General features: G+C 33.5%; 1 protein-coding gene across 1 annotated transcript; it reads left to right on the forward strand.

The window, feature by feature from the left end:
* Positions 1 to 1109: 1109 nt before the first annotated feature.
* Positions 1110 to 12966, forward strand: LOC133187712 (uncharacterized). Its single transcript, XM_061323115.1, has 4 exons — positions 1110 to 1208; positions 6696 to 6776; positions 8460 to 8551; positions 11770 to 12966. Exons 1-4 carry the CDS (start codon positions 1151 to 1153, stop codon positions 11965 to 11967), a joined length of 429 nt encoding a protein of 142 aa, XP_061179099.1. The 5' UTR covers positions 1110 to 1150; the 3' UTR covers positions 11968 to 12966.
* The last annotated feature ends 4587 nt before the right edge of the window (positions 12967 to 17553 follow it).

Consider the following 17553-nt stretch of genomic DNA (forward strand, 5'->3'; position numbering starts at 1 on the left):
GTCTGAACTTATCAAAAATACGCCATATATGACTTTATAAATGTTTAAGTTTAGATTTTTAAAGTTTTAAGTTTAAGTTTAAATATGTTTAAGTTTTATTGTTTATTATCAAGAACCACTGATACATTTCATAGGTTTGAAACATGAAATCAATTAATTTGTACAAAAAATGTGTGATCATTTTCATAATGACATAAACATTAGACAAAGTAGGATAGTACGGTAGATTATGATGGCTATGCAGTGTCTATTTTTAACCTGCAACAAGCCAATGTTTGTCATTATCCAATCATTGCTAATATTATAAGCACAAAGGATTCGAAGTGTCAGTGAATGGAATGCAATTCATATATACATGTAGCATTGACAGGTTTCTTTTTTTTTCTGGATGCCTTCCAAGAGAAAATGAACGAATCAAACATTCCATCGAAAATGATTAGAAAATATATAATATGCACAAACGGTATGTTGATAAAGATGCTGAAAAACCAAAAGAACTTACGACTAAGACCAAAAACTTTAGATGATTGTCTTTTTAAAATGATTAAAACCATTTTCAAATTAATGTAAAATGGAGAGTAATGAGCAGAATTAAATTTTGGTCTTAGTCCTAAATAAGTTTTTCTGTAACAGGATAGGGTGGATATCTAACAGCAAAAAATCCGAGGTGGAAAGTATGGAGAGACAAAAATACTTGCATCGTCGGACAACCCACGGCTGATTACGCTGATTACGTGTTAAGGATGCCAACAAAAATATTACCTACAAACAAATTTTAAAATTTCCTCGCAGAAAAACATCACAGGCGCAGCAACTCCTAAAGATAATGGGCACTTTTACACACCTATACATGTAGATAGGCATATTATGCCTATCTCTATATAGGTGTGTATAATGATATAGATCTACATGATAAAAGATTGCAGCTTATAGCTAGTAGACTATTCACTAGACTGTTTCATGATCGTAAATTTACCTTTAGTTTCAGTTTGATTTAAAAAAAAAAATGCAGCCGGTTTGTGTTTTATAATGTGCCTTGAAATGTTAATAAACATGTAAACTAGAGTTACCCGCCCACTAGCAGTGCCACGCCGAATTTTCTCGATTACACTAATCGACCGCTGTCAGCTGTAGAGGATAACCAAAGAAAATGGCCACTGTTCTGATTGCCATAGATGAGAGCCAGTTTGCAGAAAATGCCTTCAAATGTAAGTTTATTTTAGTAATTTTCCCGTAATATATGCAAATAAGCCTTCGAACGATTTCGATATTGTTAGTAAACAGTTTTAAGCATCTATGGCGCGCAACCATGGGACTTTTTAGCTGTTCTAGCTTAGAGAATATAAAAAAGAGAAAAGTACGTCTAAATAAATAAAAAATAAATAAATAAATAAATCACAAATGTGTATTACATTGTCATCTCTTATAGATACCGTCTGTTTAAGGTATTTTAATTTGCATGTATGTCATCTACCTGAATTTGATTGCAATTCTATCCTTCAGTAGAATTCGGTCCTTTTGTATGAGTATTTTATGTAAATTAAGGAGCATAAATGTATTTACGCTCTGTAGTAAGTGTCTATTCTAGGTCATAGTATGCACAGACCCGTTACGTGTTTTTGTTGTCCAAATGTTGTTGTTATAAAGATAATAGTTCGTTTACCTCCATTCAGTTTAGTGATAAAAGCGTCTGAAGGTTTATATATATATATATATATATATATATATATATATATATATATATATATATATATATATATATATATATATATATATATATTGTATTCTCGCTGATAAGGTTTTAGGGATAATACGGGATTCAGGGGGGTATGTGTAAAACACGAAACGAGAAACAAGAAACGAGAAACAATGGAATGTCAGATTCAGCATAGAACACCTAATGACCTTAAAATGTCAACAAAGGGGGGCAGCTTGTGCTTTTGATTTCGTTTTGTTAGATAACAGATGCAGAGTGAAATGAAATATCTAACTTAGGTCAGGTTTATCATCGACCCGCACAACTATCTCAAACACACACAAAAAAAATGTAACACAATGAGCGTACAAATTATAACTTTAATTAATATATTAAGTTTGTACATTGAGTTTATTAATATTTTTAATATTGTGTTTTGAATTATAATTGATACTATCAGTGTGTAGAGCGACGGACAGTAACCTCCTAATTATGAACTTGTTTACAAACTCTGGGAGATTGGATACAATAAGTGAGCGTCTTCATTTGATGGACAATTAGTTTTTACGATGTGTTGTTCTCTAACATTGACACTTCCAATCAGACTTTGTGCAAAGCTGCAACCATCTAATTAACTGAAAAATGTGCAAGATACACAATGTTAATGTAAACAGAGGACATTGCCGTATCCTATAAGGATATGCAGTGAGGGGCGGACTATATCAATATTAATGAAGTGACACTCTTAACTAATTGTTGTTACCAAATATGTGATCCCTATGATACGGCTTCTTGTACAAAAGATGTGCGCGCTGAGTATCAATAGCTTTTTAACATATTAGCTCTAAGACTGAATATGTGAGCTTTCACCACCTTAGCTCCGAGACCGACAGCCATTGAACTTTTCTTATGTACCATTGTTTTGCCTTTGCTGTGATTTTATAATAAAACTATAAACTTACAAAAGTCTTCTTAATCCCAACACATTGAGTAATTGTGTTATATAATGGATTAATTGTTGCCGTGGAACAGGACACAGAACGGGAAGTCTCCCAACGCTGGAAAGAGAAAGACATTCAAGACTACTGTAAGTAACTGTTTTATTATACCTAGATTTTTTAAGTATGGACAACCAAGACATTGGGAATGGTTTTGATTTGGGAGGTGCCTTTATGACCTTGTCGACTGTATTAGAAACTAAATTTGATGGTCTTGATTCTAGAGTTAAAGGTTTATCAAATGCAATTGGTACTAATGGGATTTCAAATGAAATAACACCATATGAGGGGGATCCTGGCAAATTCAAAGATTGGATAAAATCAATTGAAAAGTATTCTTTCATGAACAAACTATCAGATGAAAAAGTCAAAATTGTGGCTTATGGTTCTAGTCGTGGGGCAGTTTCAGACTTTATTCAACGAAGTCTCACGAATAACCCAGGGGGGGACCTGGAATGATTTGAAAAATGAGTTATCCACAAGATTTGCTGAAGTAACAGATCCTCAACATGCATTCATGTTATTAAGAAAAGTTAATCAAAAACCCGAAGAAAATGTTCAGATTTACGCTGAAAGATTATTGTCATTGGCTGAAGAAGCATATAAAGGTCTCGAAGGAGGACCTTCAGTTCAACGTTAATTGATTGGAATATTTGTTGATGGCTTATTACAAGACAAATTGAAATTCAAGGTTATGCGTGAAAACCCTGCAACTCTGCAAGCAGCTATAAACTGCGCAATGGCTGAACAAAACCTGTATAAGCGATTCGAACTCAGGTCGGGTAGGCAAACCCATATACCCATGGAGGTTGACCATTATAGATCTAAACGCCCTTCAAAAACAATACCGAAGAGAAAAAGTATTTATTCTGTAAATCGAGCCACAAACTATCAGAGTGTTGAATGTTGGAATTGTGGAAAGAAAGGACACATTAAACGAAATTGTAAAAAGCAAACTAAAAATCAGTTAAACGAGTAAACTCCTTTCAAAATAGGGCCATTGTAAGGAGTAAACATTTGCATGAATCAAAGAATAAAAACATTCCAAATTTCAAAATTAATATTGCAGGAAACCCTAATTCTTGTATTATTAAGATTAACGGTCAGAAATTTCGCGCACTTATAGATTCTGGTGCAGAAGTCTCATTGATTCATTCAAAAGTTTTTAGGTCCTTTCATAACATTCCACATTTATCAAAAGAAAGAGTCAATTTACAATCTGTAAATGGTGATGCATTGAAAATCAAAGGAAAAGCAAATGTCAGTTTTCAAGTTGGTGGCATGACTTTGAATCATCCATTTTTTGTCATTGAAGAAATGAATAGAAATGTCATATTGGGGCGCGATTGGTTGATCAAGAATGGTGTGCGCTTATACTATGATTTAGGGTCTTTTAGAATAGGGAAAACATACATTCCATTTCAAGAAGATATTCATATCTCTGCAATTGTAAGAGCAACTAGAAAATCTGTATTCAAACCTCAAACTGCGCATGTTTGGTATGGAAAACTGAAAAGAAGTTTTCTTACATATTAGCTCTAAGACTGAATATGTGAGCTTTCACCACCTTAGCTCCGAGACCGACAGCCATTGAACTTTTCTTATGTACCATTGTTTTGCCTTTGCTGTGATTTTATAATAAAACTATAAACTTACAAAAGTCTTCTTAATCCCAACACATTGAGTAATTGTGTTATAAAAATAATAAAATGTTGACAGATTTAATTAATACAATACTATTACCGGAAAGAAATGCTTACTCTGTTTTTGCTTAGAATGATAATGTTATCATCAAATGATACAATTTCATTGATAAACTAATTTGATGTATTTCCGTTAGGATACTATATATAATGGTCCAAATTTCTACATCAGAACTCTAACTATACCTCTGTCAAAAAGAATCAACTGTTACTGATCATTAGCTTTTTACTACCACAATGATTTAGTAGTTCTGGTAATACATGTATTATTGGTGAAATTTATTGTCAATGTTTATATAATAGTTTTCTTTACTACATATATAACAAAAATATAAATATATTATTTATAAATAATTAGTTATAAATATATTATTTAACATTTTGTTTAGCATTATGTTCAACATTTTGTTGATTTTGTAAAATGCAGAAAATAATTTGAAGGAATCTGTCTCTTACCAATTGTGTACTTTTCAGCTGTTGATATTTAATTAAATCTGTCATGTCTTTATGGGTTAGCAGTGCCGGATCACTGATAAATCTGTCCTGAGTTGTATGTTTTAATTTCACTCAGCACTTGTTTTCTAACAAAATGAAATCAAGGCAAAAGCTGCCCCTTGGTTGACATTTTTAGGTCATTTTTATGCCCCCGGATCGAAAGATCCCGGGGGTATATTGTTTTTGTCCTGTCTGTCTGTTTGTCTGTTTGTCTGTTTGTTTGTCTGTTTGTCTGTCTGTATGTTGTCAACTTTAACCTTGCCCATAACTTTTGATTGGTTGGAGCTATGACTTTCATTGTCACATGTGTATTCCTTGTGACAAGACCTTTCTTTGGGTACCATCATATTTGACCTTTTGACCTTGACCTTGGAGTTTGACCCACTTTTGCAAAATTTTATGAGACTTTAACCTTGGCCATAACTTCTGAACAGTTGGTGCTTGGGGTTTCAAACTTCACATGTGTATTCTTTGTGACAAGGCCTTCTTTTGGATACCAACCACTTTGACCTTTTGACCTTGGACTTTGACCTACTTTTGAAAAACTTTAACCTTGGCCATAACGTTTGAACAGTTGGTGATTAGGCTTTCAAACTTCACATGTGTATTCCTTGTGACAAGACCTTCCTCTGGATATCAACCACTTTGACCCTTTTGACATTGACCTAGGAGTTTGACCTACTTTTGATAAACTTTAACCTTGGCCATAACTTTTGAATGGTTGGAGCTAGGACTTTCATACTTCACATATGTAATCCTTGTGACAAGACCTTCCTTTGAATACCAACGACTTTGACCTTTTGACCTTGACCTAGGAGTTTGACCTACTTTTGAAAAACTTTAACCTTAGCCATAACTTTTGAATGGTTGATGCTAGGACTTTCATACTTCACATATGTAATCCTTGTGACAAGACCTTCCTTTGGATACCAACCACTTTGACCCTTTGACCTTGACCTAGGAGTTTGACCTACTTTTGAAAAACTTTAACCTTGGCCATAACTTTTGAATGGTTGGTGCTAGGGCTTTCATACTTCACATATGTAATCCTTGTGACGAGATCTTCCTTTGGATACCAACCACTTTGACCTTGACCTTGACGTTTGACTTTTATTTAAAAAACTTTAACCTTCACCATAATTTTTCAACAGTTGTATCTAGGTCTTTCAAATTTCAGAGGTGTTTTCCTCGAGACAAGATCTTTCTTTGGGTATCAACATTTTTTATCTTTTGGCCTGGATTTTGACTTGCATTTGAGAAACTTTAACCTTCGACATAAGCTACCATACGGGGGCATAGTGTTTCACAAACACATCTTGTTTTTCTTATGCTATTGTTTCTCGTTTCTCATTTCTTGTTTCTCGTTTCGTGTTTTACACATACCCGGCTTAGGGTGTCTGTCCCTTCGTCAGTCCACAGTTTGTATATCCATAGACGCAAGGTTAAGCTTAGCGTTATAGGTCACTTTCATGCTAGTCACAAAGATTATCAGTACAAAGCATATTTGCAGATGTGCATTTGCTGATAATTAGAAGCATTCCCTGATTGTGCTCCCACATATGTAGAGAATGCATGACTTTGATTCTGATATTCTTTACCAATTAACAGAGAAGAAATATCGAAAGAAAACCATTGAAACTGTATATTTTTTTCTTACACCTGTTAATCTATCTTAGTTGTAAAACTTTTAGTTGGTTTTCGTACTTAAGAACATCATGAGTCGAAATGCTCTCGAACAAGAAGATTTCACATTGGAGGTGAAACAAACTGAATCGTATAAAAATAAAAGAATTCTCTTTTCAGGGTATGCTGCAAACTTTCACAAACCTGAAAACAAGGTGATTTTGTTGCACGTCATAGAGAACCTCGGTATCACGGACATGAGTAAGTAATGTACACTTCTCCATTGGTTTGAACATATTTTATTGTAATTTATAAATACAATGGGATTGGGCACAAGTTCTGAAAACTTATTACGCCCTCTCCCTGCATGTAAATTACACATTTAAATCGTCACGGTTAAACATGAAGTTTTAAAGTATACAATATTTGCAAAAGTTTACAAATCGATGCATTTCTCTCTCCATTACAGTCAGGACACTCATATATTTTATAAATTTCTGGGCCCCTTTGTCCCCGAAATTACAACCGTTTCACAGGGATCGAGATTTTTCTAACGTATTGGGTAACACGTGTGATACATAGAGGATATTCAATGTTTTGTAGATGAATATGGAATTTATTTCACGAGTGGGACAGGATTTTTTGATATTTTCACGAGTGTCTCACAAGTGAAAAAAATTCCATATTCATCTACAAAACATTGAATTTTCTGTTTATTACATTTTCTTTGATTTTCTCTTTGCCTCTGTCTTTTCTTAACACAGTGCCATAGGCTTGATGTCATAGCTGAGCGGTTGAGACGTCATAGCTTAGAGTTGTGTGATTGAAAACATTACATAGCATGGATTTTAGCAACATATTTGGGAAGAAATTTGCAGTTTTAGCTCTATCAAGATACTATCTCTGTCTTATGATAGGCCAAAAATTATTTTTTACTTACTTTGATATCCTTTCACACTGTGAGAGAATATCATTTTTGGTATCCTTTCACACTGTGAGAGAATATAACTTTTATTCAATAAATAAATCACGGTATTTCACTGAGGAAAATGTAATAAATACTGTCATACACTAACATTCACTTGTGATCACTTTTTAGCTTTCGAGCTTTCCAGCTCCGACGAAACTGTAGAATGATCTCTAATAACTATTTACTATGTATCTTTTATTGAATAAAAAACAAAATCGAGAATATTTATCATCACTCCTAGCTAGAGAACCAGCATATACCGTGGTGTTGCCATGAACTCTATTAAAAACTGAATATAGTCACCTGGGTCTAAGGTGTATTGTAGTATGTGGCCGTGCACTTAATTAAGTTCATTTTGACAAGGTCACTGGACGAAGCATTTTTCATTTTGTAGGTCATAAAATGTACCAGAAATATATGATAAGCTTGTATGTAACATGGAAGAGCTCGAGGCTTATATGTAAAAATATTGCATAATACATGTACTCAGGTGACTGATGCTGAAGGGAATCTTTTTTTAAACATGCTAATGATGCATGAAACTACATCATTATGACATGCATTGTAAAAAATATAAGATCCACTGTAATTAACAACCGCTATTCTACATCGTCAATGTGAGAAATATATTCAAGAATATAGTTTTAATATTCTGAGAGAGACTGAGAAAACTCTTTTCGATAATCAATAGTTGCATACCCCTGTCATTGCATCTGTGGTATACACAGTCATAGAAAACGATTTCATCTCAATTTATTTTTATGTTCATGCAATTTTTTTGTTTTGAAACACGAGAGAATGAGCTTAAAAACTCCTAATCAGGTGAATTTTCAAATACATATCGTTTTCAATAATAGCCTCGAAAATTTATAATTCGATTATCCACATTTTATTTTCTTGTTGACGATAGCCATATCTGTATAAATTCATGAAGGTTATGTACAAGCATGTACAGAGTAGGACATTCTCTACAGGTCCAGCCCGGTACATGGAGTTACAGAGGGAGGCCAAACAAAAAGCCGAGGCCCTGAAGGAGAAATACGCCGCCATGTCTCGGGAACTTGGGGTAAAGTATTGCCAAAAAATAAAACAAACCCGTATTATATAGTATAATTTATATACCTGTAATAAAACAAAAGAATTTCACATGTATTAAATTACATCATTGAGTGACATGCATATCCAAAAAAAGATGGAATTTTAGGTAAAACATTGTTTATGACCATACATAAACGTATTTTAAAAATGATGTTGCCTTGTATTGTTTTACGGTTATCTTACAGTCCTAACTTTTACCTTACTACACCGGTGACCTACTTTAGTTAATCTGGGTAATGCACATTCCTGGTGTACAAAGATAATTTTTTTATAAGGACGAAGCAATGTCATTCTGTGTTATCAATGCAAACATTTTGTTAGCTAAATAAGTCTGAAGCGAAACTGTTGGTATTAATTTATTCCTCAAGCCATATGGTCTATCAGATCGCATTATCATTTTACATGTACAGAGTAAGGAATATAATAACATAAAAGTAATGCATTATATATATATATATATATATATATATATATATATATACATATATACAATGTATATATACAATGTGTATATATATATATATATATATATATATATATATATATATATATATATATATATATATATATATATATATATGCACTTGGTTTAACATAATATTGTTTACAAAATTTTAAACAAGAAAATTCTTGAGGTAAGAAACAAAGAATGCGGTTCTGTTTTCTGTAGAAATTTCCCTACATTATACATGTTCTAAGTTCATTGACATTTTTAGTTATATTCTGCCTAGATAACAATAGCACTTTTTAATAGACAGAACTCAAGAAAAAGTGAGTATTTCAAAATAAAATGCTCATCAACCTCCAAATTACAAAAATTAATTGATTCTCTCTAGGAGTGTGAGAAAACTTCACTTCTCAATCATTAATAAATGTGCACTTAGCAGTTGAATATACTTGGCTGAAATTAATGGTTTCATTAATAAGATTTAATTAAGATTGCAAACACAACTTATTTGTTAATTATCTACCAAAAACACTGATGATAAAAAAGACATCACATTCTTGTTAAAAACAATCAGTCTTTGTTTATTTAAAAATATTTAAAAACAGATTTTTGTAATATTTCGACAGTACCAACCTTCTCCAACCCCAATGAAAGCAGTAATTTTTTTCTACATCAAGTAGCCAATTAAATTTTGTTCAAAAACGTTTCACTTCTTTCATGTATATTCCTGTAAATTCTTTTTATAATGTAATTCCAATAATTTCAAATAAAATTTCATTATGCAATTTTCCTTAAGATAAAAAGAGAACTTGTACTCTTAAACTGTAAAACTAGTACTTAGAGCAGTTTTAACAAGATGATGTCATATTGCTATGCAGTTTTTATCTGGTTAATTAAGAAATGGTAATTGGAATCAAAGATGCTTAAACCTAACTTTTGATGTTACGTACATGATCTGATAATATCAAGTTCAACTGAATAAAATTTTAATGATCTATTTGAAATCCCTTGTACACATAGTTACACAAGCTTGTTCTGGGCCCAGTGCTTAGTTGAATTAAATCAGATTAAAAATATATTTTTCCTCCTACAATGAATAAAAACATGCAGTTAGTTTTCAAGATTGATCAGATTTAAACATTTATAAATATCATGTTATGCTGGTATTCAAGCCAGTCATTAAAAAGCTATCATTACCTTATGGTGTTCATTTATCATATACAGGTTTTTGTTATAGATCATCCTCAAAAATAAAAATGAATTTGAATTACCATACCTTTATTAGATTCCTAATCATATAAAAACCCTTACAAAGATACATAGCGGGTTCCAGTAAATGTTCTACAAAGCCTCTTTCTTTACTTCTCACTAAAATATTAACAGTAGTGAAGGAGAAACTTCAGGAGTACTCTAACTTTATAACAATACATTCGAGAAGTGGTGTAAATCAGATGTGGATGCTTAAAAAAAATAGCTAACTTTTAAGAAATTTGAAATCACAAATTTTTACCAAAATCAATACTGTACGACTTTTCAACACTTTATACATCCATCACCCACGATAAATTAAAATCCAGGCTTTTTGACATCATAGACAGCTGATTTTTTTTTTAATATAAATGGAACTCGTAAATTTACTTACCTTGTCATTCACAAAATTATTTTGTTAAAAATCATTCAGATTGTACACACAAGTACTATGAAGTTGATATAAAAAAGATGCTTGAATTTCTGATTGACAATATCTATGTAGTTTTTGGAGATTAGGTCTTCCAACAATCTGTCGGAGTTTTCATGGGTACAAATTGCGCCCCGTTATTAGCAGACCTACTTTCGAATTCATATATTAAAGCAGAATTTATTCAAAAACTTGTACATGAGAAGAAGAAAACACTTGCTGAGACCTTCAACTCGACGTTTAGATATATCGACGACGTACTATCAATTAACAACAGTTACTTTCATTTATATGTCGACTCAATATATCCCAGTGAACATGAAATGAAAGATACAACAGAGTCTGATAGATCAATTTCATATTTGGATGTTTTTCAGGAAAAGAGGTTAATGGTAACCGAACAATGAAACGTGATGACTTCAACTTTTCTATCGTCAACTTCCCTTATTTAAGTAGCAATATACCCTTAACACCTGCATATGGGGTTTATGTCTCTCAGTTGATTCGATATGCAAGAGCATGCCCTACGTAAGAAAAAATTCTAAAACGAGACAAGCTATCAACAAACAAGTTGATGGAAAAAGAAGATCAACAATCTCGTTTAAAGTCATCATTTTGCAAGTTGTATGGTCGATACAAATTATTACCTTGTCAGCAAATACAATCTGTCATTATGCCGAATGTTGACTGACGTTTTCCATACTTATTGTTAGGCCATTATTTACACACTGAATTGTCTACGGATTTTTTCCGCTTGCCTAATCATGACAATGAGCACATGGCGGGTGTCACCGGTCGACAAGGGATGCTTACTCCTCCATGGCACCTGATCCCACCTCTGATGTTTTTAGAGATCCATGTTTGTTCTGCTCCTGATTATTATTTTTTTCTCTGGACTTTTGAGCTTGATTACTGTTCTTTATCTTCATATTTGAAAACAAAACCACTGATGATAAAGAGGGCATCCTTGATAGGTCAGGAGATTTGAAATTTCTAGCATAGCCTAGTATTTTCAGATCATATTTGTCACATACTTTGCTTGATTAAGAAATCTTTGTAGTTTGAAGCGGATATCCATATTAAAACATCAGACAAACCGGAACATGCCATTGTGGACACTGCTGAAAAAGAGAAGGTTACATACATTGTTTCCGGAAGTCGTGGAATGGGCTTAATCAGACGGACGATACTGGGCAGCACCAGTGACTTCATCCTTCATCACGCCCACTGCCCAGTCCTAATCTGCAAGAACCAGTAAATTAGAATCCTTTGTAATCATCTGCATTGTAAGCTTATACATGTGTATATTCTCTCAGATTGGAATATAGGAGAATAAATCGGAAATCAGTTATCTTGTTTGTCCAGTAAGTTTTAGCGTTCCGAATGCTTGAAAAGTTATGTGTTATCTTTTAAAATAGGATAAACATTCCTGTACGTACACAGTTTCTATTATTGCATTAAAATGCATGAAAAAGATAACACTTACCTTTGTTTTATATTTATGTATTCAGTAATTTACGAAACACAAAAGATTTCAAATTATATGCTTGTTTCCTTTAAATTTGTTCCAAAATTCAGATCTTCTAGGAACTTGGAGGACTATACGGGCAAGCTGGTGACTTAGATAATTGTGTTGTGAATTATATATGTATTTATATATATGAATTTGTTAAAAACAAATGATTGTTTAGACATTGTTTTGAAACATTTTCTTTGCATAATTAACTCAAGAATGGTCAAATCCTTATATTTTACCAAAGATTATATATTATAAATATATACATGTAAACATTGTATCCAGGATCAATGAATTGCTTCTTTGTAATGTGTAAATATACTTAATCAGTGATTTCTTGTTAATGATACAGAAATAGAAAAATTTCTCAGCTTTGGTATTCCAATGGTTACAGAGTTTTTTTATTATTTTATTTGTCAGGTTTTATGCTATGGAATAAATTCTATAAAATTCTCATTTTCACTCAGGAAAAATAGTGTTTTCATCTGCTTTTTTTAGATTGGCCATGCATCGTGAATTGTATGTAAACCTGGACTTGTATTGATATTTAAAATATTTGTGGATACATAAATTGCATTTAAATGACGGGGAAAGGCCGCAAACAATATTTTCTGTATTTTTAAGTGAGGTAGTTTATTTTTGGAAAATATTTTCCATCAAATGTTGCTACTCAATCCCAATGATTTTATTTTAGTTCAAGATTGTATTATTTTACTCTCTCAATAAATGTGTATAAAATTACCATTTCTTCTGTGTGTTTTTTTCTCTCTCCAAAGAAATGTAAATGTTCTTTAAAATTACAACGAACATTCACTAGTAACAAACACAAACATGACACTTGAACGAACTTTGTGCTTTAAATAAAGAAATGTTTTTTAAATAAGTCTACCTGAAACATCGCTCTCTCGTATTGCCAAGGACCCTTCATAGCCGGGTTATTAAACACATAGAAGGCCATAGACCGGATTCTTTTCTCACTACACATTATCTTTCTTGTCTCGGATGACCTGCAGAGGACATCGATATTACGAAGACCTGATGACTGGAGTTGGGCCTAGCCGAGAATCGTTACCTACTCTATGTGTTCCAGTGCCGGTTATCAAATGTTGGCCTGAAAAGTTTATATAAACAAAACATATTGCATCCAAATTGGAGCCACTCTTTCACTTGAAATGTTAGGAGGATGCTATCTCAATATCGATTTGAAAGCAAATTTATGACTCGTTATATAGATTACTACTAGGAGATTATCTGCAATGTGTAACAAGTAAAAAGCAATGAAGTTTAAAAATGTAAATAATGACCCAAATTGAAACACATTGAAAATGTGCACTGAAGAAATTCACTTTACATTTAAAATTTTAATCCACTAGCCAATAAAAAATTCAAAGCAAACTTGTGTCCTGTTACGGGTAAGGGAGCATGAATAGAATAGGTACGGACAGAAAGGAGACCAGTCAACCATGTACTGCGCTTGCAATTGATAATAGGTGCGAGGTTTAAAACGACAGTGAAGTATCTTGCTTGATTTTGAAGTAAAGTCTGTATGGTATGATAATTGTTCATGTCTGCCTCTGCATTTACTTCAGCTGTTTTATTTGTCCCTGTGCTCTCTATTCTTAGTATTTCTTTCGAAATTAACATAAAGGCATGATTGATGTCAGTTACCACCTTAGCTTGGGAGTTATTTTTGCCTGACTTGAAAAAAAAAATGAAAGAAAAAAAATCTTTAAATTATACGAAACGCACGACAAATTCCGATTATCTCTGTCGGACTTTACAAACAGAGGTACTTGTAAATCAACGCAGAAGGTGGTTTGAATACCTTCATTTAAGAGCTTTTAACCTCTAAAATAAGTAATTCGAATGATGTAAATGGTATCCTCAGTGGTAACAAGTGCCGATTTGGTGTCTAAATTCGCAGCCTATCACCGGTCATTGGTGGTGTCCCGGCCAGCATGAGTGAAATATTCTTCAAGGGATGTTAAATGCTGAGGTTGACAATGGCTTTTGAAGGGTGAAAATTTTTAATATTACCCTCAACTGCATGCAGTATTTATTATATTATACTAAGTTTTTATACAAATACAAAAAGGTAAAGCGGTCCAGCATACACGTAGATTCCGCGCAATCCCATTTTTATGTCACCTGAGTCACTCAGGTGACCTATTGCTATCCGTTTTCGTCCGTCGTCGTGCGTTAACATTTGAACATTTTTAGCTTCTTCTCTGAAACCGCTTAACCAATTTCAACCAAGTTTAACATATAGCACCTATGGGTGAAAGGGACCAAAAATTGTGAATTTCATCGTCTCGCCCCCCCCCCCCCCCCGGGCCTGAGGGGTGGGGCTTAAACAACCAAAATTAATGCAATCTTTAAAATTCTTTACTCCTAGACATCAAGCAGTCAAACTGTTGGCATGATTGTAATAAGCATTGAGCCGTCTACCAAAATTGTGAAATTCATGGCCCCAGGGTCAGGGGTTCTGGTGCTAGATAGGGGCTATATAGATCACTTAGTGAAAGTGCATTATTTCTTTGAAAACCTTCTTCTCTGCTCCTGGGTATTAAAAAAACTAAGTAAGTACATAGTTATGATGAGCAAGAGTGCCTCTTCCAAAATTGTGAATTTCATGGCCCCAGGGTCAGGGGTTCTGGCGTTAGGACAGGGTTCTATTGATTATATAGTGAAAATACATTAATTCATTGAAAATCTTCTCTGCTCCTTGGTATTAAATAAACTAACTAAGAACATAGTTATAGTGAGCATGGCTGCCTTTTCAGAAATTGTGAATTTTATGGCCCCTGGGTCAGGGGTTCGGGTGTTAGGGCGGGGCCCTATTTATTATACAGTAAAATTGCATTAATTCATTGAAAATCTTCTTCTCTGCTCCTGGGTATTAAATAAACTAACTTGGTGCATAGCATAGTTATGACGAACATCAGGTTGCCTCTTCCAAAATTGTGAATTTCATGGCTCCTGGATCAGGGGTTCAGGTGTTAGGGCGGGGCTCTATTAATATATATATAGTGAAAATGCATTAATTCTTTGAAAATCTTCTTCTCTGCTCCTTGATATTAAATAAACTAAGTATATAGTTATGATGAGCATGGCTTCCTCCTCAGAAATCATGAATTTCATGGCCCCTGGGTCAGGGGTTCTGGTGTTAGGGCGGGGCTCTATTGATTATACAGGGGAAAATGCATAATTTCTTTCAAAATATTTTTTTCTTCTCTGGTTATAAAGCAAAGAAACAAGTGTTTAGTTATGATTAGCAAGGGTGATTCTTCCAGAATTGTGAGTTCATGGCCAATGGGTCAGATGTTCTAGCGTAATGATGAGGCTTTATTTATTTAATAATATTATAGTGAAATGCATTTCTTTGAAAATCCTTTTCTATGCCTCTGGGCATATTCGAGGCAAACAGAGTAAAAGTTTTAACATGCACGGGCATTTTTACCAGAATTTTGAACATCTGGACCATTTAGTCAAGTGTTCTGGTCTTGGTCTGGGCTCTATTAACTTGTATTCTGCTGAGCAAAGTTATTCCCCTTTGCCATTCACCTTTGATAATTAGTTACTTTAAGTTATATATTTGAAAGGTTAATAGAATAAGAGAATTATGCAAGAATATTTATTGTATAATACAAAAAAGTACTTTCATTGTTTTAATGATCAGGTAGACTTGGAAATAATAGATGAATAAAAATGAGACAAAAAAAAAACTTAATATCTTTTTAAATGTTTTTCAAAGGCCAAAAGAGGCCAATGTGAGAAGTTAAAATATGGGGTTAAAAAATAGACATTTTGTTAATAGTCTGCATAGTAATAGTGATAAATGGGGGACAGATGGATACTAGACCAATTATTTTGTTGATGCTAATCATACTATTTTATTTACTTTTGGGCAACAAAAACGGATCCTCTAATTTGTTGTATTGTACTCAGGTGACCATTAAGGCCCTTGGGCCTCTTGTTTTGGGATTACACCCGTCTTCAAGCAATGTTGACTGTTGCTAAGTTCTATCGAGATGGAGGGTGTGGTTCATCATTCAAAGGGTTAAAATATGTTTTTAAGAAATGTTTCTCGACGGATCAAATTCAAGAAACATATATGAAAGTATAATATTATCCTGTAGAACGCAGGGGGGGGGGGACCACTTTTTAATAGTTTAGTATTTTGCTACAGTAAATTTTCCTTTAGATGCTGTTTGCCTCTTCCCCCCACACTTTTTGTTGCTGTAAGGTCGAGCACTGGCAAATTCCAAGATATGGAGGATACATGTAGGTAATTAGGTCTTTTTTTGCTTGTCAGATTATTTTGAGAAGTTGCTTCCACCCACCCACCCCTTTTTGGTCTTTTTTAGGGGGGGGGGGGTAGCAGCAGGTCTGTATCTCGCTTGTCTGAAAAAAAAATTAGGATGGACGACCCGAGAGCTACAGTGCCACCCATTGAAAAAGGTGTATATTTATTGCGCACAAAAAAGTGCAGTGTTTGTCGATTTATTTCTCCGTATTTTTAAACTACAATCTCAAAATATTACTGACCTTATGTTCTTAACACATTCTTTCACTATTTCACATCAAAACATTTCCCTCCTGGGCCTGAAATTGAGACCATCCAAAATTTCGCCTGTTCATCCTCCCATTTTAGGCGTCTAGAAAATTCGGTCAAACGAACTTTCGTAAAGATGTCAACTACGAGAGTAGTTGACAGAGGTCTATTGAATTTTTGGAAATCGAGCTTTTGTGCAGTTGAGGTAAGAATTTTGAGAAATAAATCGAGAGTCGAGCGCAAGTTTTGTGCGCAATAGATATATACAGTTTTTTCAGTCTATAGGTGGCACTGCAGCTCTACGATCTGTCTGTCAATATATTTTTTTTCGGAGAGCTACATTTCTGGAGCTATTTTTTGGTCAGTTTTTTTTTTTTTTTTTTTTTTTTTTTTTTTTTTTTTTTTTTTTTTTTTTTTGAGGTTGGTTCCCTCACTTTTGAAAACGTTGTTACTGGCCTGTAATACGTATTGTTACACCTTTAAAAATTGTTTCCTGTATAAATCTATACTAAAAAAGTCTAACTTTTCTAATGTTTTACTGAGCAGTCATAAATAAATAGATGTCTAATCGTGGAGTGAGATATTGGACCTGTCGATAAGATAGTGTACCGCTTACGTCACACTGTGGGCGGGATCAGCTAAATCTCATTTGCATTCTTTGGTGTAACAAATTTAATAGCATTGCAGGTAATTTCTACATCATGGAAGCCAGCACAAATTACATGTATGTTAGATAAAAAAATTAAAGATTCAACAAAACATTTATTGATTGT

This window comes from Saccostrea echinata, unplaced genomic scaffold, assembly GCF_033153115.1.
Source record: "Saccostrea echinata isolate AGI-Se365-2 ecotype Australia unplaced genomic scaffold, CSIRO_AGI_Sech_v1 ptg000015l, whole genome shotgun sequence".
In the NCBI taxonomy this organism is placed as follows: Eukaryota; Metazoa; Mollusca; class Bivalvia; order Ostreida; family Ostreidae; genus Saccostrea; species Saccostrea echinata.